Source organism: Chrysochloris asiatica, unplaced genomic scaffold, assembly GCF_000296735.1.
Source record: "Chrysochloris asiatica unplaced genomic scaffold, ChrAsi1.0 scaffold00043, whole genome shotgun sequence".
NCBI lineage: Eukaryota > Metazoa > Chordata > Mammalia > Afrosoricida > Chrysochloridae > Chrysochloris > Chrysochloris asiatica.
In genome coordinates this window covers 17,858,118-17,877,530 of record NW_006408561.1, presented here as the reverse complement: position 1 = coordinate 17,877,530, position 19,413 = coordinate 17,858,118, and the positions used below count along the sequence as shown (strand labels likewise).

The 19,413-nt window shown below is 40.2% G+C and overlaps 1 protein-coding gene across 3 annotated transcripts in view; it reads left to right on the top strand.

Annotated features, from left to right (window-relative positions):
- The first annotated feature begins 603 nt into the window (after positions 1–603).
- PHC3 (polyhomeotic homolog 3 (Drosophila)) overlaps positions 604–19,413 on the top strand; it is a 97,786-nt gene continuing 78,976 nt past the window's right edge. The window contains exons 1-4 of one of the 3 annotated variants that reach the window (XM_006861824.1): positions 604–645; positions 3,754–3,919; positions 8,555–8,710; positions 10,693–10,770. In XM_006861824.1, coding sequence (XP_006861886.1) covers positions 632–645; positions 3,754–3,919; positions 8,555–8,710; positions 10,693–10,770 — 414 coding nt within the window. In that variant the 5' untranslated portion in view covers positions 604–631. Of the gene's footprint in view, positions 661–3,753; positions 3,920–8,554; positions 8,711–10,692; positions 10,771–19,413 lie in introns of all 3 variants that reach the window. The other 2 variants (XM_006861823.1, XM_006861822.1) reach the window with 2 other exon arrangements.

Here is a 19,413-nt window from a genome sequence, read left to right as displayed (position 1 = left end):
GTCCTGGTGTGTGGCGCTGTGGGTTAATGCACCAGACTGCAAAGCTGTTTGAATTGTAAGGTTAGTGTTTCAAGCTCACCAGCTGCTCCTTGGAAACCCTATACAGGGTCGCTATGGGTCAGAATCGACTCGATGGCACTAACAACAACAAATGGCAAACTGGTGGTTTTCCCAACTGTATCCTTAAATTAAGTTAGCATCTCTACTAAATTGTTCAGTAAAATTGATGTTGAAAGCATGAGTAATATTCCTAGGGTACTCTCAGCATCCAACTTTTGTGGCACCTTCTTTGTAGAGATTTTGGCATATTTTAGATATTCTCAAATTTTTTAACTAAAAATTTTCTTTTTTTATTCAAGTCTAAGCAGAACTTTTCATATATTGGTTACACACCTCTTCCCATCAGGAAGAAGACCCTGAGAGAATGTAAAGAGCTGGGAAGGAGAAATTGGTATCTAAATTTGGGAAACGTGGCCTCATCATAGAGTCAAGAAGGCCTGATATGAGAGGGGGATCGGAAATTAAGGACCCCATATGGGGGAGGGAAGGGAGCTAGATTAGCCGACCCCGCCCCTCCACAGGCCGCTGAGGGGGCGCATGCGCAGCGAGAGTTAGTGATGGAGGAGAGAAGATGGCGGAAGCGGAGTGAGTGACTTGCTGGTGACTGGTGTCGTAGCCATGGGGCAAGTGGGGGCAGCTACATGTTCCTCCAGGGAAGATCTCAGGGCTCTTTCGTGGGCAGTGCGGGGAAAGGGTAACCTTATGGTGGAGGATCCTCCTTGGCCCATGTCGGGGGGCGGAGGCATCCTGTGTGGGTTCAGTTACTCACTAGGCTGGAGCGCCCCTTCCGCTGTCTGATCCCGGATCGGTGCGGCCCTTCGCGCAGGGTCACCCCTGGGGCCCGTGCCGCTGGGGCGTTCTGGGAGATAAGCTCTGGTAGGATCCTCAGGCGCTGTCATCTCTGCAAGTGGGTCCTGCTGGCAATTCTTTCGTGGCTGCCCGGGCCGGGGGCCGCAGAGGCTACGCAGTGCTGGCGGGCGGGTACTTCCAGGCCTCTTTCGCGCTTCCCTCTTCCCGCCCCAGAGCCGCCCTGCTCTTCCTTGGCTGGAGACTTGGGGCTGCCGTTGGCCCTCCTCCCGGAGGCGTGGAGGAGTTGTCCCAGAGCTGGACTTCGCGTGTTGGGGGCTGCAGTGGTCCACTGAGGCTGAAAACCCCCTGGAATGAAGCTCTTTTCCTTAGGTTACCCTCAGGCTGCAGGGCTGTCGCCTCCCTAGAGGGCCACATTCTTGTGTGGCCGTGTGATGGTATGCGTAGTTAGAGATTCAAAAACTTACTGTTTCCTGGGTAGGCCTCGTGTGTACCAGAGCTGCTGGTTGTATTTTGCAGGCATTTAGTGTGCATAGATGGTGGAGGTAACCGAAATTGTTCTTTTGTGCCAGGCTTACAATGCGATTATTTGGACAATTCGACTAACTGATGTTTAGACTTGTGCCTGAAATTGGAATTCTCTCTTATCATTTTTGGTTTGTAATATGAACTGCTTACCATCGGGTTTGGGTTTAAACGGATCAGCACTCCAAAAGAACCATAATTTAAGCTGACTTGTGGCATATAACAGGTATTATGGTACTAAAGTGTTATCACAGGCCGTAGTTTGGTAAAAAGTTCACCTCATCTACCACTAAGTCTGTATGATGTTGAACAGTTATCATATGATAATGTGATATGATTATAAGTCAGTGTGTAAAACTGGGAAACTTAAAAGACACATGTTAAGTGCCATCAAGTTCATAAAGAAAACCTTGGGTAGGGTTTCCAATGAGTGACTGGTGGGTTTGATCGTTTGATTGGCAATCTAGTACTTATCCTATAGTATCACAGTAGGACTCTGCTAAAGAGATGTAAAGAGATTTAAAAAGTAAAGAGTCAGCACCCCTTCCTCAAGTTTTCTTTTCACCTTTTTTCCTTATTAAGTGGAGAATTTTTACATTGGTACGAGTATATAAATATTATTTACATACATGACATAAAAGGACACAGTATGGAATTAGTCTGTGCCTGTACAATTAGTGCCAAATTCCTTTTGTCTTACTGCGATATAGAAAGTGTTGTGTTAAATTCCTGCCAATGTTGCTGATGTAAGGTGGTCTGATTTTGTTTCTCAGAAGATAAGAAAAGGCAGATAAAAGCAGTATAATAAGTTTGCTTTTTACCATGTGGTGCATTTCAGACCATACAAAAACCATTGTAGTTCTAATGTCTAACAATGTTGAGGCGATTAGATACCGTATTTAACAGAATTTTGTACCACAATGTAAGTCAAGTATCATTGGAGGGGGGAAAACTAAAAGCATAATAGAAAAATACACTTCATTGTGTACACAAGATTTAAAATGACATAATGCTTTTTTCAAAATTTGGAGCAGTTGTTTATAAAAAGAGATTTGGGGAGAATGTGAGAAGTTGGCTTTCAGCTGTTTCTTTCAGCAGATGAATTGGCTCATAAGTATAACAGATATTAGGCATAGTAAGGACATACTGTAGACTAATTAGGGGAAAAGTCAAGAAGTTAATAAAATATATAAAATTTTTCTTAGCAAAGTGTATGTGTAGACAAACTAAGCTAGTTAATGCAAATTCTTCAGCATTCTGTGTTAGTGTAGAGATACGAATGATTTTAATTTACAATTAATATGGTTAAAGAAATGTTTTAAGGTTGTAAATTGTTATTTTCCTAGGTGGTATATTATTATTTTCTAACCAGTTTTGGTTTCAAAACCCTCATCTTTTTCACTAATACCAAAATAAACTTTGTGGTTGTTGTTAGGGGCTGTTGCTATACAGAGGCTCATGTGACCCTATGTATAATGGAATGAAACGCTTTCCGGTTCTGTACCATCCTAACAGTTATTGCTGTGTTTGCGCCTATTGTTGCAGTCACTGTGTCAGTCCATCTTCTTCAGGGTCTTCTTCATTTTCACTGACCCTCTTATTTTACCAAGCATGATGTCTTCAGGGATCCATTCCTCCCTTAACGTGTCCAAATTCCATGAGAGGAAGTCTCACCATTTTCACTTCTAAGGAGCACTCTGGCTGTACTTCTTCCAAAACAGATTTTTTTGTTCTCTGGCAGTCCATGATATGTTCAGTACTCTGCCAGCACCCAAATTTAAGGCCATTAATTCTTCTTTGGCCTTATGTATTCATTGTCCAGCTTTTACTTGCATTTAAGGCGGTAGCATGACTGAATCGGAGCCCCTTAGTCTTCAAAGTGATATCTTTGCTTTTTAATACTTTAAAAGGTCTTTTGCAGCAGATTTGTTCAGTGTAGTATGCCATTTGATTTCTTGGTTGTTGCTTCAAGTAAAATGAAATCCCTGACAACTTTGATCTTTTTTCTGTTTATCATTGTGCTACTTATTGGTCCAGTTGTGAGGAGTTTTGTTTTTATGTTGAGGTGTAATCCATACTGAAGGCTTTGCTCTTCATCAGTAAGTACTTCAACGTAAAATGTAGGCAGGATTTATCTGAGTTGTATATCTAAATAGTTAGAATTCAGGATTTTTAGGTATTAAATATTAAATATGCTAAAAATGTGTAAAGTTGCTTTTTCCTTCCAAGTGTTTATGGTAGCTGTGTGTCATCTGTGTCTTATGAGGACCTTCTTAGAAATTTAGAGTAATGATTGTTTCTATAAAGCTTGTAAGAGAATGCTTTTACCAATACAAGTTCTTGATGTTCTCTGCCATCTAGATTTAAGGACCACAGTACAGCTATGGATAGTGAAGCAAACCCTGGAACGTCTTCGGTGTCAACAACAACCAGTAGCACTACTACCACAACCATTACCACTTCCTCTTCTCGAATGCAGCAACCACAGATATCTGTCTACAGTGGCTCAGACCGACATGCTGTACAGGTATTTAAACTGCGTAATGATGCGTAGGCTAAGACTTCCTTCCTGCTGACAGCCCCTGTCCCCTTTCTGCTTCCGTCAAGCACTGACTGAACAGAACTGCTCCATAGGGTTTCCCAGGCAATAATATTTATGGAAACCAAATGCCAAGTCTTTCTCCTGCAGAGTGGTTGGTAGGTTGGAACCACTGATCTTTTGGTTAGCAGTCAGGAGCGTAACCACTGTACCACCAGGGCTTCTTGGTCTAAGATTTAGGATGTCATATTAGTTTATGCTTAAGCCAGATGCATGCATTGTTTCATATCAAGTGTACAGTTAGAATTGTTGGTGTTTGAAACAATCAGCAAGTTACTTAATAATCATTGCTTCTTGTTGTTGTTAGGTGCTAGTAGTTGATTCTGACTCATAGTGACCCCATGTGACAGAGTAGAACTACTGCATGTGTTTTCTTGGCTGTAATCTTTACAGGAGTAGATCGCCAAGCCTTTCTCCTGTGAAATCACTGGGCTTGTTCACACCATCAACCTTTTTGTTAGCAGTCAATCACTTAAGCACTCTGCCACCAGGGCTCCTTAATCATATTGTTGAGAGGGATTAGATTAATCAGCAGAGTAGCTTATATAGACTGTGTATCAGGAAAATTAGAAGTGGAAGAAGGTATCTGGGTGATGCTAGAATGTGAGAACATTCAGCTTAGAGCTCCAAACATGCATAATAGCTTTAGGTTTTTTGGATTGTTTAAGAATACGTATTTGAACCCAAAATATAGGCTCAGGGAGATCTATTTAGGTCTTTAGAGGATGCATTTTAAACCTAGGTGTTCTAGAATCCTAAGCAGAAGGAACCATTCTGAAGTTGTTAGATGGGAGACAAGTAGGTGAGTGCATGGGAGTGAGGACAGTGACACTCAGTGGGTGGGGAAGTGGAGGTAGTGTGATGAGAGGTGTGCAGGTGAGCAGGTGGGAGTAGTCATTGCTGTTCACTGAGTCGGGGTGGGTGGTGTGTGGGCGAGCATGACAGAGTGGTCGGCACCACTTGCTGGGATGAGGGTGGGAGGTGGTGGGCTAGTGGACTTAAGAGATCATGTCCATCCATCATGACTCACCAAGTTGAGGGGAGTTGTTTGGACATCAAGTAGGCATCTGGGACCTGCCCCCAATCAAGTGTGAGGAGGGAAGTGCCTGCCTGGAGCTCATTCAGGTGGGACCCTCTCAGTGAGACTTTATGGATTTATTGTTTTGTGTGCACCACCTATCTTAAAGGACTACCATTGGTGAGTACTGGTGGATATGGATCTTGGGGAAGGGATATTTAACTTGGAAAAGTCTTAGACTTCATTTAGTTGAGAAAGTAAAGTTTATGTAGTTAATCTTTATAATAATGGAGGTTGAGGCAATACCGTGTACATAAAGGAGCCTGGGCATGGCAATCTGAGCTAACTTTTGTTGGAATTACAGTAGCTATGTAGCCTTAGTGACAGGCATCATCTTGTTTCTTGGGACACTGTAAAATGAGGATGAGACCACCTACCTCATTAGTTCTTCTGAGGATGAAATATAGTATCTTGAACTATGTAAGGCACATTAGAGTTATAGATACCTAATAAATAATGATGTCATTGTTATTAGTGCTGTCGAGTCAGTTCTGACACATAGCGACCATGTATAAGGTTTCCGAGGAGCAGCTGGTAAGTTTGAACTTTGGATCTTGTGGTTCAAACTGACCTAGCTGTCTAGTGCTTATTCTACAGAGCCACACCAGGACTTCAATAAATAATGCTATCTCATATTTACTGAATAATTGCTGTGTGTCAAGCTCCTTTTTATAAATGGTAAAATTAATTTTTAAATCAGGTTAAGTATATGGATTGAATTGTGTCCCCCCTAAAAGTAATGTGCAAGGAGCTCTGGTAGCGTAGTGGTTACGAATCAGGCTACTAACCTCAGAGTCAGCAGTTTGAAACTACCAGCTGTTCCGTGGGAGAAAGATGAGGCTTTCTGCTCTTGTAAAGATTTACAGTCTCAGAAACCCTGTACAGGGTTGCTATGAGTCGGAACCAACTCCACGGCACATAACAACAACAACAAAGTAGTGTGCAGAGTCCTGGTGTGGTGCTGTGGGCTAATGCACTGGACTGCAAAGTTAGTTTGAACCACACGGTCAGTGGTTCAAGCTCACCAGTCACTCCTCAGAAACCCTATAGAGGGTCACTATGAATGGGAACTGGAACTAACTCCTTGGCACTTAACAACAACAAAATAATGTGTTGTAAATTCTAGTCTCTAGGTTTATTGTTATTATATTGGGGAATGGGTTATCTTTATTATGTTAATGAGGCAGGATCAGCATAGGGTGTATCTTGAATCAGTCTCTTTTGAGATATAAAAGAGATTAAAATCTATGCAGGCTAGCAAGTGCACATGGGAAAAGAGAGATGCCAAGCCACATGAAGATCACCTAGGAGCAGAAGTTCAGAAGAGACAAGAATCTCCCTCCAAAGCTAGCAGAAAGTGAATACCTCTCCCTAGAGCTGGCACACTCAGTTTTGACTTCTACCCTCCTAAACTATGAGAAAATAAAATTTGTTTGTTAAAGCCATCTACTTGTGGTATTTCTGTTATAGCAATGCCAGATAAATAAGACACTGAGTAACTTTCCCAAACTCACAGCTCCTACATTCTCTGACTCCAGAAACTGTGCCCTACACTACTTTAATTCTTTCTTTTATGCCTGTTTTCTTGGGATTTTCAAAATTGCCTTGTATCCTGAAAACAACTTAACCTGTCTGCTATATAACCCCATCTCCTACTTTCGAGAGTATATGTCCCAGCATTCTGTTTAGCTTTTGTACTGTTTAGTATGCACTATTGTGAGTCGCTGTCGGGTGGAGACTGAGCCAGCTCAGCAGAAATGCAAGCTGCCTAGCAGAATGTGCTGCTCATGCCATTTACTTTTCTCTGAGACTAGAGCCCTAGGGACAGCTGTCCAGATTTCTGAGCATATAGATGATGTAATATTTTAATATGCCATTATTGTTTATAGCTATTTTTTAAGTTGGATGTGTTAGTGTAAAAAAAAAAAAAAAAAGTAGTAAACATTTATGTAAAATAGTTTGTTTATTATGTTTGATTTAAGAATCTTATTATGGGATTAGAAGAAAATAAACAAATGTATCTGACCAAAAGGACATTTCATTGTAATTCTCAATCACTTAATGCTAGCAACTAGAGGTCAAGAGACTACATTGGTTTTTGTGGTAGGAATTTTAGCAGTCTGTAGTTGGAGAGAGCTATGAACACATGAAAGTAAACAGTAACACAGGAAATAATCATTTTTTGGAATTTGGATAGATTCTTGACTTTGTGGTTGAAGATGTCCTAACTTAGACCCTCACAAGGTAGGATATATGTCATTACTTGCTCCTGTAGTTCTTTGTCAACTTAACTGGGATTCTCTGGTGTGATCCTAAGGTTAGGGTTCTGTGCTGTTTCAGATCCATTGAGCATGATAGAATGTTGGTATGTCATTGCAGAGGGCTAGAGTAGTCTGACTTCCTTTTGGACCAATAGAGAATTTTTATTTTCTTATTGAACTACTTGACTGTTTCAGTGAAATTTCAGGCTCAGATTTTACATTTTACTAATAAATACTAGTAATGATTAACATTTCTTCAGTAAGAATAATTTCTGTGTTGAAACAAGGAATTTGAACATCTGTAAAAACATGAAAAAGTAATTTGGTAATTATGAAATAGCCTTATAATTTTATATGGTTAATGTACTTATTTTAAGATTGTCAGACATAGGAAAGTACAAACCAGAAGATAAAATTTATGCCTAATCTAGCCACCTATTAGGTCATGTTTTCCTAAATATTTTTTCAAATATTTTCATATAGAAGTGGAATCTTACTGTATACACTATTTAGTAACCTGTAATTTTTACTTATGATTTATTTGGGAATGCTTTTTTCTGTTAATAAATACAGATCTATAGCTATATTGTTCAGTTTAGTAGCCACTAGCTACATGTGGCTGTCTATGTGAAAATTAAATAAATTAAAATTCAGTAAGTTAAAAAATTCAATTTCTTAATTTTGCTAGCCACATTTTAAGTGTTGAGTAGACATATGTGGATAGTGACTACCACACAGTTCTGATCTAATTTGTGATGTCTGTACAACAAAAAAGTGTTTTTATATGCATCCAAGTCCTGGATTCTACTGAGCTGTATTCTAAAGGTTATAGTCTAAGTTACATTCTTACTAACAGGTTAGAGGGTATCTATTTCCCTAGTTAGTACTAGTATTCTTTTAAAACTTTATCCATTTGAAGGTTGGGAAATAGTATCTTTCTTTAGTTTTGTAAACATTTGGCTTCTAGTGAGATTGAAACTCTTTTGAAATGCTTACCGGACATTTCTTCTTTTGCAAATGGCTTCTACTGGTAATTTTACTTTAAATAAATTAGTGATCCTGGGCATCTATAACTAGGAGAGAAATATGTTAATAAACTTGGTGGCAGAGGGCTCTTACCAATGTAGTGAAATTTCAGAATGCCATCTTTCTTTGTACTTTATTTCATGGTAAAGACTAAGGTTAAGACTATGGCTTGACATTGGTTCAATTGGCTTATCACAGGTAATCCAACAGGCACTGCACCGCCCCCCCAGCTCAGCTGCTCAGTACCTTCAGCAGATGTATGCGGCTCAACAGCAGCACTTGATGCTGCACACTGCAGCTCTTCAGCAGCAGCATTTGAGCAGCTCCCAGCTTCAGAGCCTTGCAGCTGTTCAGGTGAGATTGATAGAAATGAAGCATTTAGCAGACTAAAGCTTAAATTATCTACAGATGATGACTGAAAGTCAACATAGTGGATTTGATTTCAGAGTTCTCAGAGATCCTGTGATGGTTTTTCCGTATGGAAATGTAATCATAGACTGTCAAATAGAAGTTAACGAGGAAAAAACTATGGTGTAGAAGTTACTCTGTTGCTAGCCTCTGTCCCACTGCTTTCTAGCTACATTATAGAAATGTTATGCTGATGGCAGAGCTTTGTGTATAATAAAATGCTAGGAGCAATAGTGACTAGTCAGAGTTGCATAAATTTACATTTGAGCCAAAAAAATAAATTTTTTTACTGTGTAAATAATTTCCATATTAAAAACATTAAACAGTTTACAATTGTTTATACGAGGGAAAGTAATGGTGTTCCTTTCCACACCCACTGCTGTTTCCCACTTTTGTCAGATGATCACTGTAACAGTTTCCTATATTGGTGTTGCTTGTTGCTACTTAATCCATTTGGATTTAACGGGAACCCCATGTGGGCAGAGTAGAACTGCTGCGAGGCCTGTTTTCTGACTTGCTTCTTAGTAGATTTGAACTGTCTGCCTTTTGGCAAGGGAGGCTGCTCCCCCTACTGGCTTTGGTCTCTACTGCAAAGCATTTTAATCTTAAAAATCTGAATAAAATTGAGTATCTCCTTAAAACATGACTGCCCTGTTTAAAAATATATATATACACTTAATAGTTTGTATTCCTCCAGAAGATTTGGGGGGGGTGGGGGAAGTATTGTTTAAGGTGAAAGTTCACACAGCAAATTAGGTTCCCATTTAATAATTTCTGAACAAATTATTCAGTGATATTGATCCATTTTTCACAATGTTTAATCATTCAGATTCATTCTGTTCGTTCTGCTATTTCCAGTCCTCTAGTTCCCTTTCCCCTTCTCATCTTAGAGTAATTTTTGACTATTTTGTCTCATAAAGATGATTTTTTAAAGAAGCTCATTACTCACAGGTGATATTCTTTATTTTATGAATCAATCAGTTAGGTAAAAGATGACCTCAAAGGATAGTTTTGGTTTAAAGATACGATGTGTCTTTAGGGATGATAGTCTTAGGGAATTTTTTAGTCTCAACTGATCCAGTTAGTCTGGACTTCTGTACTCTCTGAGGAGTTGGCTATTCTTCTCCTGATCAGAAAGGTTCATAGTAGTAACTGGTCACCATCTAATTCTTCTGGTCTCAGGATAAAGGAGACCATAGTTTCTGTAGACCATATGTCTTTGAATTACTTTCTTATCTGAGTCTTTGGTTTCCTTCTTTCTCTTTGGCCGGATAATTAGAGACTAATAGTTGTTCTCCATAAATTTTCTACTTACAAGTATATATATACAGCTTTCTAAAATCGAATCATACTGTTCCTGCTGATACCAGGATGATTTTATGATGAACCATTTAAAAAATGATTTTCTTGATTATTTATACTGCCATTAAATAAACTTGTATGTGAGATTTGATCTTATATCTCCCCAGTACATTCATGTAGGATCTCTACTGACTGACCTTGTAAGAGACTTATTTCTGTTATCAGCAGATCCTCAGCTGTTGCTTCTTGATAGTGTAATTTAAAGTAACATCATGTTCATAATACATGTTAGGAAGTTAGGAAGCTGAAACCTACTGGTTCTTGATGTAGCTCCAGTTTCTTTTTCATATGTTGAAGTGGTGATTTCCACTCAAAGAAGATAGAAACCTGTAGAGTGAATGGATAGTGGGTATAAATAAAATAAGATTAGCATTTTGATTCTTTCATTTTCATCATTCCATTTTTTTCTGTTTTAAAAAATCAATTTGACTAAAGCTTAAGTCATGTTGACCATACAGTGAATTGGTTCATTTTTTGAGTTGTTGTGCTTTTGTTATCTTGGTACCGGAAAGCTTTTCACTGCAGGGTTTTATAGACATAGTATTATAAAGGTCTTTTTATTTTAGGCAAGTTTGTCCAGTGGAAGACCTTCTACTTCCCCCACAGGAAGTGTCACACAACAGTCAAGTATGTCCCAGACATCTGTAAGTGCCCTAATTTTTTTCTTGGATTTGCAATTCTTAATTACTGTTTTCCAAAAGTAAACTACTGTTGGTATTTACTGTTGATATTTACAAAGCTGTCACATATGTTTGCCAAGAATTAGGAATGATATGTTTCAAGAATTTAGAATTAAGCTTCAGAAAATCTGATTCTTAAAAATATACTTGTGTTGTTTCTTATACATTCTTTTCTACTGACTGTGTTCAGAGCTTGTTGTTGGTAAGTGCCGTTGTGTTGGTTCTGACCCATATCGACCCTTTACAGGCTTTCCGAGGAGAGGCTGGTGTGAGTTTGAACCACTGCCGACCCTGAGGTCCAGTGCTTATCCTACAGCACCACACCAGGATTTATATGTTTCTAAATGATTCCAATTTTCAATGTTTTAAAAGTCTGAAATGATATAATACAAGGATATTAAGCTGTGCCATTCTAGAATATACCATATTTTTGATGTTGTTGTTATGTAGTGCCATCTAGTCAATTCCGACCCATAGCGACCCTGAATAGAGTTTCCAAGGAGCAGCTGCCAACCTTGCAGTTCAAACAGCTTTGCAGTCTGGCACATTAACCACAGTGCCACACCAGGACTCCATGTTTTTGATAGACAGCTATATATTTCTAGCTTTGTTTATGCAGTTCATATTTTAGAAATTACACTTTTTAGCGTACTTGAGTTATTCTTCAAATTTGCAAATATCCACTCAAGATGGTATAATTTATTTTGAGAAAGGAGTTAAGGAAAGCTGCCCAGTTAGTAGGCAATTGCAGGAGTGGTAATGCTTTTTATTTTGATGTAACGAAGACTCTAGCCGTTCTCCTTCTCCTATGTGACAACCAAAATGGCTCCAGACATTACCAAATACCTCCTTCAGGCATAATTCTCCTCAGTTAAGAACCATTGGATTATCCCAATAATTTCTTTTCCCACAATTTTTTCTGGCCCAAGATGGTAATATGTTTGACTTTGTAAAACTGACTGGTAGATTATGCTTTGTAGGTTATTAAGGAGTTAAACTTTTATTGTTTCTCTTTGCTGACTAAGTACATGCTGTGTGGTAAGCATATGCTATTTTATGGCTACCAGCCTGACATTTATAAATTAAAAAAATATATTTTTTAGCATGGAAGTATCCTAGAATATGAGCAAAATTAGTTTAAAAAGGAACTGCTTATGACTTAAAGATGTTAGACTGAAACAATGAAAAAGCATTAACATTGTAGCATTAATACTGGCTACGGATTTCAGATGACGTCTTTAATTAATTGGTAACCAGGGGAAAGACTAGTGAACATTTTGTGGTTTGGTTAAAAAGATATAAAAGATTATGGACAGATTGCTTATGCTATGAAATTCTATAATAGTGATAATACATCTATAAATAAGCGGCATTGGAGGAAGACTCATTAGCAACCTGTGATGTGCAGATGAAACAACTTTGCTTGCTGGAAGCAAAGAGCAAGTACTTACTGATGGAGATCCAAGACTTCAGTATAGATTACACCTTAATGTAAAGAAAATGAAAATCCTCACAACTGGCCCAGTAAATAGCATCATGATAAACAGAGAAGAGATTGACGTTGTCAAAGACTTCATTTTGCTTGGATCCTCTATCAACACTTATGGAAGCAGCAGTCAAGAAATCAAATGACGTATTTCATTAGGCAAATCTGCTGCATAAGACGTATTTAAAGTGTTCAAGAGCAAAGATGTCAGTTTAACAACTAAGGTGCACCTGATCTAAGCCATAGTATTTTCACTCACCTCATATACATGTGAAAGCAGGACTGTGAATAAGGAAGAACTAGAAGAATCAATGTATTTGAATTACAGTGTTGGCAAAGAATACCGAAAGTACCACGGACTGCCAGAAAAACAAACATCTGTCTTGGAATAAGTACATCCAGAATGTTCCTTAAAAGAAAGGATGGTGAGACTTCGTCTCTGTTACTTTGGACATGTTGTTAGTAGGAATCAGTCCCTGGAGAAGGACAGGGATATCACACTTAGTAAAGTGCAGGGTCAGGGAACACCTTACTGGAGTCCTGGTGTGGCGCTGTAGGTTAAGGCACCAGACTGCAAAGCAGTTTGAATTGCAAGGTTGGCGGTTCAGGCTCACCACCTGCTCCTCAGAAATGCTATACAGGGTTGCTCTGGGTCAGAACCGACTTGATGGCACTTAACAACAACAACAACATTGCAGTCTACTGAGGGTGGAAGTCTAGAGTCCCCACTTGACCTTTGCTGGTGTGGCAGGGACCATCATTTTTGTCCTGAGCTGTTTGGCTGGAATGTTGTTGTTGGTAAGTGCCGTCGAGTCGGTTCCGACCCATAGCGACCCTGTACAGGGTTTCCGAGGGTGTAAATCTTTACGGGAGTAGAAAGCCTCATCTTTCTCCCGCAGAGCGGCTGGTAGTTTCAAACCGCTGACCTTAAGGTTCGCAGCCCGATTCGTAACCACTACGCTACCAGAATAGAGCAGTTATTATCTATGAGTTTGCTATCTTGCTAGATGGTCCCTTTCTTGGCCCTTTGACTAGAAAGAGCAGACTTCTGTTTTTATTTTGCTGTACCCATTGGTGTTTCTGGGGAGCATAGTGGCTCTGTAATATAAACACTGAACTGTGAACTACAAGATTAGTGCCTTTAGCTTACCAGCTACAAGATTAGTGCCTTTAGCATACACAGGAACAAGATGAGGCTTTCTGCTCCTGTCAAGATTTATGCCTTGGAAACCCTATACAGGATCGCTGTGAGTTGGAACCAACTCCATGGCACTTAACAAGAACAAATGTTATTTCTGAGTTACTGGCTCCTTCTGTAAACATGTTAAGTGCCGTTGAGTTGATTCTACTGATAGCAAATATGAGGCAAAAAGAAAACCCAGGAAACTCACCAACATGTTGTTCCTTGGGTCCTGAGGTACCTAGCTGCTTTACCTTCTGGAGTCTTATCTTTCTTTTATATGTAACTTCCAGGGGTTTTACTGTAATGTTGTTATTGTTGTTAAGTGCTGTCAAGTCGGTTCAGACCCATCACAGCCACATATAAGGTTTTTGAGGAGCCGCTGGTGAGGTTTAACTGCCAACCTTGTGATTCAAATTGGCTTTGCAGTCCAGTGCATTAACCCACAACACCACACCAGGACTCCTTAATTGTACTTGGTGGTGGTAGTGGTGGTGATGTGCCGTGGAATCAGTTCCAACTCATAGAGACCTTGTATAGGGTTTCCGAGGCTTTAGGTCTTTACGGGAGCAGAACACCTTATCTTTCTCCCACGGAATCTCTTGTAGTTTGTAACTGCTGACTGTGAGCTCAGTAGCCCAACTCTAATAGTAGCATAGTCGTTTTGCTACCAGAGTTAGCAGAAGGAATATGGAAAAGTACATTTATTCGACCTTACAGGAAACAGAACTCTTGTTGTTTAAGATCTTTTAAAAAAGTTGTATCTATAATACTGTCTGTCTCATTGTGCAGGGAAAAAAATTTGTAATGATATCACTACTAAGTGTTATCAGTAGTACTCTCTGAGAAAGGAAGTTGAAGAGCTGTATTGTATTTAATTTTTAAATTGCCTTACCGAGGCAGTGGAGTTGTGGTGTGGTGCTGAAAAATAAGCACTAAACTACTAATTGCAAGGTTTGCAATTCAAACCCAGAAGCTGTTCCTTGGAAACCCTATACAAGGTTGATATGAGTCGGAACTGACTCAACACAACAATAAGGTAATTTGTTGTCTAAGAGCTAGACATCACACATAGATAGAGCAGAAGTTACACAACAGTCCTGTTTTCTTTCATAAAGTTTTGTGTAAAGTGTTCCTTTTTTTTTTTTTACTCTGCATTTCTCTATATAAATGCATATAGCCCTTGTAGTACTTGTATAAGTGTTAGGCTGCTAACAGTAAGATCTCCAGCCACTCTGCAGGAGAAAGAGGAGGCTCTCTGTTCTCAGAATATGAAAAACCATATATAGAATTGTTGTGAGTCAGAATTGACTTGATGACAGTGGTTTTATGTGAATTTTATTTCTTTGTTTTAATTTAAGTGTTGTCATACTCTAAATACACTTTCTCTTCTAAGTCTGGACATTTTCATCTAGAGAGGTTTATGTTGCTGGAAACTACAATTGTTTTAAGTTTCTAAATAACTCAGGAGCTGCTTGTACCTTTTATTCTGTTTCCTTGTTGCTCTTTGGCCCTGAAATCTACACTAATCCCAGATGTTTTGATTGTCACTCACTATATTGCACTATTCTGCCCCAAATGGAAAGACCTTGCTTGTAATAGCGTTCTAGTTATGGTGCTACACAGCATGATATTTTTAGTCCAGTTTTGTGTTATGATTTTATTAATTCATACAACAAATATTTATGGAGCATTTATTATGTGCCAAACACTCTTGTAAATACTGGGGATACAGCAACATAAAGATAGATCAAAATCTGATTTCACAGAACTGGGAAGAGACAGACAGCAAAGAAGCCTATGATATGTCCTGACATAAGTGCTATCGAGAAAAACAAAACAAGAAAGCGAGTTGGGGTGGGGAGTATTTAAGTAGAGTGGGAAGCTGAGACCTTCCTTACTAATAAAGGTAGTCTTTGAAAAGGGGTGAGGGAAGTAGCCATGTTCAGAAACCTGGAAAGAGGGCAGTGTGGCTGGAATGGGATGAGAGAGTGGGAGTGTGGTTTAGGGAGAGCCTAAATGAAGGTAATTGGAATCCTAATTATGTATTTAGGTTCTTGAAGCAGATATGGACCAAAATAAGCAGTTGCTGTTGAGTTCTTTCTTACTGGTTGTACTCCATAGAGTTTTCAGTGGCTGTAATCTTAAGGACTCCTGGCGTGGGTTAATGCGCTGGACTGCAAAGAAGTCAGTTTGAACTGCAAGGTCGGTGGCTCAAGCTCACCAGTTACTCCTCAGAAACCGTATGGTGATGGTAGTAGTGTGCTGTGGAGTCGGTTCCAACTCATAATGACCCGGTATAGGGTTTCCGAGGCTGTAAATCTTTATGGGAGCAAAACGCCTCATCTTTCTCCAGCTGGTAGTTTCGAATTGCTTATCTTGAGGTTAGCAGCCTAACTCATAACCACACTACCAGAGCTCTCTATACAGGGTCACTATGGGTCAGAACTGACTTGACAGCACTTAACAACAACAAATCTTAAGGAAGGGTCCTGGTATGATGCTGGAAGATAAGCACTGGACTGCTAATCATAGGTTGTGTGGGGTGGTTCAAACAAGCTGCTCCTTGGAAAACCCTATGCAGGGTTGCTGTGAGTCGGAACTGATTCGACAGCACTTAACAAAAAGAAGTAGCTCAATAAGCCTTTCTTCTCCAGTGCCACATATGCATTCCAACTGTCAATCTTTTGGGTAGCAGCCAACCTTTTTTTTTTTTTAAGTTTTTATTATGGATTGAATGATAGTTTACATGGGGGAACATCAATTCATTTCATTGCAATGATTACAATCCCCTGCATGCTTCATCATTCAACAGTGTTGCTTCTATTTTCTATTCCCTCTATTTTTGATTTTTTTTTTTTTTTTGGATGTGCACCAAAACACTCAGGAATATACAATCATTCACATAGCCAAAGGGCACACCCTGCCCCCTGCCCGCCAGCACACATCACCTCTCCCTTCATGAGTCTAGAATCCTCAGCTGCTCAGTCTCTCCCTGTCATCATCTCTGCCTGCATCTCTGGCATTGCCGCTTCTCTGGGTAGTGTCCCATATTCTGCTCCTGCTCCTCTCCCTTAATGGTCCCAGGGTCCTCCACTCCTGGATTGTAAGATCGACCACTCATCCCTTTTTGCTACAAAACTTCTACCTTTACAGTTGGGACAATCACAATTAGTCATGATAACAATTACTCACTATTGAATCATGAGAGTATTGTTCCCATCTTCTTTCACCAGATCTGTCTAGACAGGATGAAAACCACTCAGTGGGGATTCTATCTTCCCCAGCACACTCTGAATCTAAACTACCTCTTGAAAACTTGCAAGCCAGTCACTTCATGCCTTTACAGTACCCCCTCCCCATTTTAGGTAGCCAGTGTCTTAGTTACCCATCCCTATCAACCTTGTGTACAGAGAGAATGGGAATGATCTTTGCTGTAAAGATTCTTTCCTTCTTTTTTTTTTTTTTTTCCTAAATGTTTTATTGTGAATGATGTGATAGTTTACATGGGTGAACATTAGCTTTACATTCATCCTATTGTATATTGTTTCATTGCCATGGTTACAATCCCCTCCGTGCATCATCAGCCAACCAAAGGGTATACCCTTCAAGCCTGCCCCCTGGTCGTCAACACACAGCCCCTCTCCCTCTCTGGGTCTAGAGTCCCCATCTACTCCATCTCTCCACGTCATTGTCTCTGCCTCCATCTCTGGTGTAACCACTTCTCTGGGTAGGGTCTTGCACTCCGCTCTTCTCCCTTGATGGTTCCCGGAACCTCTGCTCCTGGACTGCAAAGTCAATCACTCCCCTCCTTTTGCTACAAAACATCACTTTTATATTTCCAACCCTTGCAGTCAGTCCTAATAACAATTATTTACCATTGTACCACAAAGGACCTATCCCCATCTCCTTTCATTAGCCGTACCCATACAGATTGGATACTACTCAGTGGAGATTCTGCCTTCCTCCACACCCTCTGGATCTGGGCTCCCTCTTGAAAGCTTGTAAGCCAGTCACTCCTTGCCTTTGTAGCCCTACCCCCAACCGCCCCACCATTTTGGGTAGCCAATGTCCAAGTTGCCCATGACTGTCTACTTTATGTATGGAGGGGGTGGGATTGATCTTGCTGTAAAGATTTGTTCCCGCTTTTGAGTTAATACATCCTTAGGTGTAGGTCAAGCTCATCAAATTGTATCAGTTTACTCTGTTTTTTTTCCTCTTCTTTTTTCTTCTAGTTTAGCTCTTGATCATCTAGTCATTGAAGCCAAGTCAAGTGGGTATTATCTGCAAGTGTGGGTGTTCTTATGCATATGCTCTCTCTTCTTATCAGCTGGATGCTTCATTCTCCACTCTAGTCCTCTGTGTCTATGTCACTGACTCTGGGCCCAAGAATCCCCAGGTCTTGCCACACTGCTGGCCAACCAGGTATCCACCTGGGTTCACAGGAGTCTATTGAACGTGGTAGGGCTTAGCTTGCTGCTTCATTGCTGTTTTTCCTCACTTCTCCTTATCAGTGACCAATGTGATCACCAGTTAGAGCGCATGTCTGCTTATATATTTCCATTGAGTCTTAGTCTTGGAAGGGGGTTTGCCCTGAGGGGACCCGACCACTTGCCTTGATGTCTCCTGGGCGAGCAGCTTGCTTGTTCTTGTAGTAAGCAGTTGGACTGCCATTATTGTTTTGTGTTTTTCCTGTCGGTGTTTCTTTCAAGAAGTATCTTTTGTTTTTCCTGTCAGTCTTTCTTTCAAGAAGTATCTTCTGTTCTGCTAGTAGCTCCAGGCTGGTCTGCTTGTCCTTTTAAGTGGAAATTTTCCACCTCAGAAGATTCTGGGTGAGGTTCAGCATTCTACCTATGGTCTTATGTAATGCAGAGGATCCACAGGAAGCCTCCTTCACTGGGCATGTTGTAGCTCCATTTTAGGGATTCCAATCAGTTGTAGGCAGAAGACGGACTTACAAGCTTTTTCTAAGGTGGTATTTCTGGCTATTCCTTTCTCTCCCCTTGAAGTGTCTATTTTATAATGGTATACCAAAGTAACCAAGATTCAAAAGACAGCCAAGCATCTTAACATTGTTTCCCCCTTTTGCCCACTCCATTGGTTGGTATTTTAAGTTATTACATCCATAAGTGTAGGTCATAGTCATCAGAAGTTGCGATTTACACTTGTTTTCTTAAAAAAAAAAAAATTTCCCCTCTCCCCCTTTCCTTCCTGTAACTGGGTTCTGAACATCTAGCCATTGAAGCTAGGTCCAAGGGGCACTATTGGCAAGTTTAGGCAACCTTGTTCATATCCCCTCACTTCATTTCAACTGGATGCTTCACTCTCAGCTCTAGCCCTCTGTGGCCATGCCCTTGTCCATGGGATCACGAGTCCCCAGGTCTCACCATACTTCGGCCCAACCAGCTCTCGCCATACTCCAGGTTGATGGTGGTCTATGTAACTTGGTCGGACTCAGCCAATCTCTTCATTGCTACTTTTCCCCCACTTCCTCTCACCAGTAGAGTAGACCAGTGGGGTCACCAGCAAGCTTAAGTGTCTGTGCATGTATTCCCTTTGAGTTTCAGTCTTGGGAGGGGGTTTGTCCTGACAGGATTTGATTGCTTGCCTTGATGGCTCCCCAATGAACAACTTGCTTGTTCTTGTAGTAGGCAGTCAGACTGCTGGTTTTGGTTTTATTTTTCCTGCTGATCTTTTATTTCAAGAAGTATCTTTTGTTCCTCTAGCTGCTCCAGGCTGGTCTGCTTGTCTTTTCAAGTGGGTATTTCCCATCTCAGAAGGTTCTGAATGGGGGATCAGGATTCCATCAGCCAACCTTTTATACTAGCCATTTGTGCAACTCCAGAACTTACGTTATTATTGTTAAGTGCAATTGATTCATAGTGACCCTATATAGAGTTTCTAAGTGCTTTCACTCAGTGACACTACTATCCATTTTGAG